The 9453-nt window shown below is 36.0% G+C and overlaps 1 protein-coding gene across 1 annotated transcript in view; it reads right to left on the reverse strand.

Annotated features, from left to right (window-relative positions):
• LOC144962708 (steroid transmembrane transporter SLC22A24-like) overlaps nucleotides 1–9177 on the reverse strand; it is a 17159-nt gene extending 7982 nt beyond the window's left edge. The window contains exon 1 of the mRNA XM_078895893.1: nucleotides 8586–9177. Within this exon, the coding sequence (XP_078752019.1) occupies nucleotides 8586–8598 (13 nt within the window). The 5' untranslated portion in view covers nucleotides 8599–9177. The remainder of the gene's footprint in view (nucleotides 1–8585) is intronic.
• Between the last annotated feature and the right edge of the window lie 276 nt (nucleotides 9178–9453).

The raw sequence follows: 9453 nt of genomic DNA on the forward strand, positions 1-9453 counted from the left end.
ATACGATGGCTTTGTTGCCGATTGCCCTCATAGTGTATAATTAGTAATTGGGATAATTCACCCGAACAAAAATGAATAATGTTAATGGTTGAAACGTTTACTTGTTGGAAAGTTAAACTATCCCAACACTGCAGTACTCTGGAAAAAACCCATATTCAAAAATTAGGTCAGATAACTCGTCCTTCAAATATAGCGAAGTCCTAGGTTTGAGACGTTTTGCCAAGATGAGGGTCGTTTAAATGGGTCGATATTTAAAGGACGAATTATCTGGCCAAATTTTTGAATATGTTTTTTTTTCCAGAGTACGGTAAAACTGTTATGGTCAGTTTGTTATCATGACAATACAACTCTCAAACAATGGTAAAATATTTTACATTACAACATACTCTGTAAAAACAAGGCCTTAACTGCCGTACATTGGAAAAACATGTATTTGAAATTTTGGCCAGAAAACTCGTCCTTCAAATATCCATGGATTTTAAACGAATCCCTTTGCAAAAATGTCTCAAACCTGGGATTCCTTGCAAGGTGCGGCCACAAACTGATTAATCAATTTATGTTATCAAACCACCTTCAATCAATATGTACATGTAGATTGAAATGCGCAATGGCAGACGATTTGGTCTGAGAGATACACAAGCGAAAAAAACAAACATATATCATTTACACACTGTGCGGCTATGTGGTCTTGTGGTATGACACTCGCTTTCGGATCGAAAGGGCCTGGGTTCGAGCCTCGTTCGGCGCATAGTTGAGTCCTTGGAAAAGACTCTTTACTCATATTCTCTCACCGTACTTAAGTGTAAAATGAGTACCTGGCCGTTAATAGCGTTGTCATTGTCCGAAAAATTGTAATATCGCTTAACAGGCGGCATGTCCCGTCCTACGTTAAATGTTGCTATTGACCAGGGACCCCTTGTAAAGCGCTTTGAGCACATTTAGTGGATATTGCGCTATATAAAAGCTCAATTTTTATTTTTACACACATACACACACACACACACATAGGTACACAGCTTTCAAATGCATTTTATTTTTATATTGTGCCACATATGTTGCCAGCTCCTTTCATCAATGACCTGGTACGATTTGAAATACTGTTGATTATACATATTCAATGCACTTACTATCACACCTGGGTTTCCCATACCTTTATAATTGTCGTCCTTATACTAATTGTATAGAGAGAAATAAAACAGCTTGTTTTTATTGGCTGTTTAGCGTTCATTACAGTTCTCGTGTTATCAGTTATGGAATGCAAGGTAGATAGAATATGTGGAATGTTAAGGGTTTGAACAAGCAAAACTTGAGATTTTATTTTTTTTAAACTTGAGCTTTTATATAGCGCAATATCCACTAAATTTGCTCAAAACGCTTTACAAGGGGTCCCTGGCCAACATCAACACGTAACATGTAAAACGAAACATGACGCCTGTCAGGTGATATTACAACTCTTTTCTGACAAAGACAACGCTGTTAACAGCCAAGCGCTCATTTTACAGCTGAGTACGGTGAGAGAAAGTGAGTAAAGAGCCTTTTCCAAGGCTCAACGCTGCGCCGAACGAGCCTCGAACTCAGGACCTTCCGATCCGAAAAGGAGTGCCATACCACAAGACCACGAAACAACAACTCAAAATAAAAAATTAAAAAAGGACCAATTTAAATGAACCTCGTTATAGAAAAATATTTGAGAATTGATCCCATATGGCGAGGTGAATTGCTCAAGGCTGCACAGCGCAGCGGTGGCGATCGAATTTGGTACCTTCCGGGTACGAACCAAAGATCGTACCGCTAAGCCACGCTGCCCCCCCCCCCCCCCCCCCCCTCTTTTTCCATAATACGTCAGGGTTCAGTACTTGGAACCGTTCTTTTTGTTCTGTACGTTGGCCCTCTGTCTAAAATCATCAGAAGTTTCGGTCTGTCTTACCATCAATACGCTGATGATACGCAATTGTACTGCGTCTCCAATAAGAGAAATTTAAAAGAAGTATCAGCCCATAGTAAAAATTGCATCCAAAGTCTTAAGAAGTGGATGAATGAGAACAGACTGAAGAACAGCGCTGCCAGACTAGTATTCATGAAGCTTAGGTGCGACGCTACCGGACCTCTGCTTCATGACCGGCATTGGCTGCCTGTTGAGAAAGGGATTAAATTCAAAGCTTGTGTTTTAGCTTTTAGATGTCTTGAAGGAACTGCTCCTTCCTACCTTTCGGAACTAATTGAAAGATATTAAAAACCCCGCCCCTAACGTTCGGCCAGTGATTCCACAAAACTGGTTGTCCCTCAAATTCGGAAAAATGCTGGAATGAGATCCTTTTCTCATTTCGGACCCTTTATTTGGAACCCCTTACCACAGCACAGTCGTGAAAAAAATCTTTGTCTATTTTTAAACATTCGCTTAAAACATAATATCTGTTTCGATTTTAGTAGATGGTATGAGAAGCAAGATAGGTTTGGTTTGTGTTGTGTGTTGTTTGTGTGTAAGTGTGTGTTTGTGTGCTTGTTTGTATGTGAATGATTATGTTTCAGCCAAAGTAATTTGTAATTTAAATGCTTAGAGTCTTGTGTCTCGGAGTTATAGCGCTATATAAGTTTTCAGCATTATTTCAGCATTATTATTAATACGTCAATTAATTTGTTAATTACATCTCTTCTGGTGTCTTTTTTATAAATATTTTTTACCCCTGCATGTTAAACATTTTCAAATATCACGTACTTGTAACTAAAGCAGAAAACCAACCCGGCTCCATTTAATATAGGAAGTGGTTATTCAGTATCAGATACTGAATAGTGCTTTGCCACTATAGATAGTATGCATATGACGTCACTCAGGCCTTTGTTATTGTTTTTGCCATCCGCGTTTGTGAGTTGTTCTCACTACATTGTATTAACCAGACTATAAAAGTTCATGGTTACACAGAGTTTGTGTGTTGGTCCGTTATACTTCCGGATGGCAATGTTCTGAACTCCTCGGCCAAGCGCATTCTATCTATTCAGTATCCATAAGGAACTCTTTTTCATAGAGAGAGTGAAAAGTGCGACAATCTCGGTTGAATGGAAATAAATGTTGACCTACTTCCAGATTGAACACATGCACTAACTGACAGCCCGAATCAAAGCTGTAAAAATATTTTGATCGTAATTTTTTTTAAATTTCAGCTTTTATGCAATTAACATAGTCCAAAATATCAAAATAAGAGTGGCATTCAAATCCATTTTTAAATGTCTAAATAGACATGATTAAATGTCACTAAGAGTTCAGTGACACCATGGCTTGGTGGATATAATTATAAGCTGTTTGACTCTGAGTTTAAGGTTCGAGAGTTCAAATCCCGGTAGGGGTAACTTGTTTTTTTTCCCCATTATTTTTTTAATTCCTTCTGTCTATTGATATTTTTTAAACTTTTGTTTTTATAATTTTATTTGCTTGTAATATACTTTAATGTTGATATTATACTATTGTACTTTTATTATTATTATTATTATTATTATTATTATTATTATTATTATTATTATTATTATTATTATTATTATTATTATTATTATTATTATTATTATTATTATTATTATTTCTACTTACTTACTACTATTATTATTGTTGTTGTAATCGTCATCATCACTATTATGATTATGATGATTCTTTTTTTTTTAATCAAGTAGTTGGAGTGATTTAATCAGTTATCGATTTATTACGAATATCTTTTATGTGTTATCATCTCGTTGTTGTTTTTCATTATTGTGCTCTTCTATTGTTCATTATTTTTTAAAATCTTGCTTTTTTTTCTGTTTGTCTCATTTGTTGTTGTTGTTGTTGTTGTTCTTGTTGTTGTTTGTTTGTTTGTTTGTTTTGTCATCAGGATCATTCCCCACTGTTGTCTACTTCCCATAACTTTCTCAGATATTGCCAGGTTTCGTCGGGTTTCGTAAAAGAGTAATTGCTTTTATATGAAACTCGCTGAAACCCGCTGAAAACCAGAGTCTCAGGTTCACTCCCCACTGTTTGCCTACTTTCAATAACTGTCGGATATTGCCGGGTTTCGTAAAAAAGTAATTGCTTTTATGTGAAACTCGCTGAAACCCGCCAAAAACCATAGTCTCAGGTTCACTCCCCACTGATGTACACTTCCCTGAGTTTCAGGTTCACTCCCCACTGGTGTACACTTCCCTGAGTCTCAGGTTCACTCCCCACTGTTACCTACTTCCCACAACTTTGTCGGATATTGCCGGATTTCGTAAATAAGTAATTGCTTTTATGTGAAACTCGCTGAAACCCTCCGAAAACCAGATCTCGGGTTCACTCCCCGCTGGAGTACACTTCCATGAATCTCAGGTTCACTCCCCACTGTTGTCTACTTCCCATAACTTTCTCAGATATTGCCAGGTTTCGTCGGGTTTCGTAAAAGAGTAATTGCTTTTATATGAAACTCGCTGAAACCCGCTGAAAACCAGAGTCTCAGGTTCACTCCCCACTGGTGTACACTTCCCTGAGTCTCAGGTTCACCCCCCACTGTTTGCCTACTTTCAATAACTGTCGGATATTGCCGGGTTTCGTAAATAAGTAATTGCTTTTATGTGAAACTCGCTGAAACCCTCCGAAAACCAGATTCTCGGGTTCACTCCCCACTGGAGTACACTTCCATGAATCTCAGGTTCACTCCCCACTGTTGCCTACTTCCCATAACTCTCTCGGATATTGCCAGGTTTAGTCGGGTTTCGTAAAAAAGTAATTGCTTTTATATGAAACTCGCTGAAACCCGCTGAAAACCAGAGTCTCAGGTTCACTCCCCACTGGTGTACACTTCCCTTAGTCTCAGGTTCACTCCCCATTATTTGCCTACTTTCCATAACTTTGCCCCATTTTGTTGGGATTTGGCGCATTTTGTAAACAAAAAGTAATTGCTTTTTTTTTACAAAACCCGCCGAAACCCAGTCCCAGGTTCACTCCTCACTGATGTTTACTTCCACGAATCTCAGGTTCACTCCCCACTGTTGCCTACTACCCATAACTTTCTCGGATATTTCCAGGATTATTCGGGTTTCGTAAAAAAGTAATTGCTTTTATATGAAACTAACTGAAGCCCGCCGAAAACCATAGTCTCAGGTTCACTCCCCACTGGTGTATACTTCACTGAGTCTCAGGTTCACTCCCCACGCTTTGCCGCATATTGCCGGGTATCGTAAAAAAAGTAATCCCCCCCCCCCCCATTTTTTATTGCTTTTTTACAAAACCCAGAGTCCCATGTTCACTCCCCACTGGTGTACACTTCCCTGAATCTCAGGTTCATCCCCTCCCCCCCCCCCCCCCCCTACACACACACACACACACACACACACACATACACGCTGCTGCCTACCTCCCATAACTTTGTCGGATATTGCCGGGTGTCGTCGCGTTTCGTAAAAAGTAATTGCTTTTTATTACGAAACCCAGTCCCAGGTTCACTCCCCACTGGTGTACACTTTTCTGAGTCCCAGATTCACTCCCACAGCTGTCCTCTTCCCATAACTTTGTCAGGTTTCGGGAAAAAAACCACCGTACAAAAACCACTATTCAGTGTCAGATACTGAATAGTGCAAAACCACTATTCAGTATCAGATACTGAATAGTGCTAATATATAAGCGGCAGGTAGTCGACTGTTAGTGCCAAACTCTATGAAAACGCTTTTTCACAATTTAGCCACCACGTATTTACTTTAATGACACATTCCCAGAATCAATGCGCACAAACAGTCTTTCTTCCCCAGTACTATTCGCCCATGAAACAGCAGCCCTGAAAATGTCAGAGCAACTATAAGCCCGAAAATATTATATAGTTATCTCGACCAGTTTTAAACCAATAGATAGAGATTACTTAAATACCACCCTACAACACCTAGTTGTGTCAAGCTCCATCACTTGAAGCTGCAATTAATTTGGTTTTGATTGGATTGGATTGGATATGACTTAACACAATGATCCCTAAACTTTTAAAAACGTCTTAAACCCGAGACTACTATTAATTTATTTTTAGAAAAAAAGGCGAAAAGGAAAAGACGGGGGGAAAAAAACAAACAAACCTCTTGGAACTTGAAACAGGGTACATAACTCTGTCAATATCACAGTTGATTTAGAACAAGTGGAAATTTTTATTGTTATGTCCCTTGAGAGTAAATTTATTTAATGATAAAATTCACACTCGTTTCCTGTGGGATAGATAAGCAGGGAGTTCACAGGTCAGTTGGCTAAAAAAGTAAATATAAAGTAGTCATTCAGAGCCATTTGGCTCATGGAGCCGGAGTTTATCCCGATTTCTATTGCGTGAAATGGACAATAGCATTGTTTGATAATGTACATTCTAACTATTACAACAAAATGTCTGAAGATAATGGTGATATGACAATCTTGAATGAGATGTTATGATGTCTTTGGTGTCAACAAGACTTAACAGCAGAGAAGGCAAAAAACGTGTTAAATCTTGAGAATAAAGTGAATCTAAATTGATGAAACCAGAGGGATGTAAAGAATTTTTTTTTCAAAACTTTACACATGATATAGGATTAATCGTCTCAATAATAATAATAATAATGACAATAGTAATCAATGATAGTAATAATAATATTAATAATAATAATAATAATAATAATAATAATAATAATAATAATAATAATAATAATAATAATAATAATAATAATAATAATAATAATAATAATAATGATAATGATAATAGAAATAATAACAATACTAACAATAATAAATGATTACTAGTGATAGGTTCCAATGCTTTGAATACCATGAGGCTAAGATAATGTACATGCCCCCCCCCCCCTCCCTCTCCTCCTTTTGCCGTCATTAATCCTGTATACAACGACCACCTTGCCCATTGATCTAGGGCGTCGTAATAGGCAAGTTTGTTTGTATAATATAATATTATACATAAAAATTGACATGTCTTAATGTTTCATTAAATATCAATAACATCAAATATAAGAGAATAGAAAACAGATCTGAACTATTTTGAGAATCTGTCACCTTTGTCATAATATTATCTCAAAACTATTCGAATGTGTCTCCTTTCTCAAGTGCTCTGGCAGATTATTCCACTAAAATGCAAAGGCATAACGAGAGGACTGTTTATCAAATGGGTTGTTTTGATGTTTGGAACATTAACAGTATTGATATGTCTAAAATCATATTTTCGTTTTTAGAAAGTTACTATATTTTCTAGTCACTTTATGAAGAATTTAGAATGTTTCTGTTGCCATAATTTGGATTCACTTGGTTTCAAGGGAGATAACTTTAGCCTTTGTTGGTAATTGTTTGTAACTGCCGGTATAGTCAATGTAGTTGAATTTAGTTCACCTTCTTGAATTTTTTTCATTTTCTAAGTATTTGCTCTTGAGCAGAAGTACCAAATAAGTAGACAAAAGTTGCATTTTTGATAAAGTAAACGAATGGAAAATTGTTAGTTTGAGTAGCTTGAAGAGTTGTCTTCCTATTATTTTTAACACCTTTAGTTGTTGAGAGGCCTTCCTGCATATTTCCGTGATGTTTAAGTGAAATTTTAGTAGTTAGTCAATATTAATTCCAAGTAGCCTTACATGTCATTTATAAATATATAAAAAAGCAAATCGCATAGAATTGATCCCTGTGGCGCCCTCTTTGAAATTTATTCCCACTGACTCGGAACTTCTCCAATTTTAACTTGTTGTTTTCTTTTCGATAAATAACGTTTAATTAATATTGTATATTTTTATACCACCCCATATGGAAAGTTTGGTAATTAATATGTCATTTGGCAAACATCAGGATTGCCATTCCAAATTGTTTATTGTCTAAAGCCCTTTACCAGTCCACAATTAGTTTCAAAAGTATTATCTGACACCCATGCTTTATTCTAAATGCACATAAACACCCATAAAAGATAATTTCAAAATGATCTAATAATTGTTGAAAGAGATTTTTTTCAAAACCTTTGGAAATAATCGGTAAAATACTAATCTAACAAGAACTTCCGGTGATGTGGACACGTATTGTACATCTCTCAAAATGAGATGTACAATACGTGTCCATATCACCGGAAGTTCTTTTTAATCAATTACAAACCGGAACCACTTCAACAAACAACAACAGTCAACAAACCAACTCAGTCCTGACGACGGCTAATTAGGCCTGAAACATTAATGTAGACTGTCTCAAACATTGTGGTAAATATTAAAATAATAATTAGGCAGATAAATAGATACATGGATATTTATAAACATTTGAAAGATAATTAAGATTGTTTGACTTCTACAACGTTGTTATCGAGCGTTGCTCTCATCCTGATGAGAGCAACGATTCGATAACAACGTTGTAGAAGTCAAACAATCTTAATTATCTTTCAAAAGTTCATAAATAGCTCCTTTTATCCGAAAGTTGAGCACTATTATTTCATGGTTTTTGTTTTTATAGTTTATACATGGATATTTATATAGAAGCAGAACAGCAGTTCCACAAAAGGCTACAAAGATTACACAATAGATAAATAAGACTTTATCAATTGATTGTATTGACATATTAACACACACGAACGTTCTCTTAAACACATTCTCAATCGGAAACTCGCCTGTGGTTTCCATTATCTCCAAATTACTCCAAACTTCAACACGTTATTTTTTCAAAACGTAGGGGTTAGAGCACACTTTGAAGTAACAGTACAATCTGTGTCAAATGATTTATGTTTCGTTTTATCGACAGTTTCGATGTGTTATCCTTCATAGTGTGACATATTCACATCATTGAAAAACGAAATATATAATTTATTCTTTATTTAAAGTAACGTTTAAAACTTAATATATGAACCTGACTAAAATACTAAACACGGAGTGTTTCCAGATCAAAATACTTCGTCAGCTATCATCAAGCATAGTTAAAGCACTAATACTTCACGATATGGCTTTTAAACAGCTAATGTTTTGAAAACACACACAAGAAGAAATTCCACACTAAAAGAATAAAGATTCATAAGTCTTATGATAATTGAGTTAGCTACACAAGTGTGAAGTGTTATTAACCAGCTAACTGCCGTTCTCTAGAAAAAAAAACACTTATATAAAAATTTGGCCAGAAAACTGTCCCTTCAAAGATCGATCGATTTAAATGATCCTTTTCTTGGCAAAAACTCGCAAACCTGAGATTTCGTGATGTCTTCAACGTTTCTCCAGTGTCACAGTAAAGGTTGTTCACAATTATCTTATTAAATTTTATTTTATTAAGAACTGAATTCATCTCACTCCAGTTATATTTCGGTAGGCTTAGATAAACTTTACCTTCTAATATTAGATCGTCTTTCCTTTTATAGCCTTCCATCGAATTAATTTCTAATTAGTGAATACTTTTCGTTCTACATTCTGTCACGTAGCCATTTATTATAAAAGCTGACAGGTCTAATATTCTACACTCACTTTCTCTCCACAATCTATGCCGGACGGCCA

Source organism: Berghia stephanieae, chromosome 1 (genome assembly GCF_034508935.2).
Source record: "Berghia stephanieae isolate SIO BIC M18660-M18661 chromosome 1, UCSD_Bste_1.3, whole genome shotgun sequence".
Classification (NCBI taxonomy): Eukaryota; Metazoa; Mollusca; class Gastropoda; order Nudibranchia; family Aeolidiidae; genus Berghia; species Berghia stephanieae.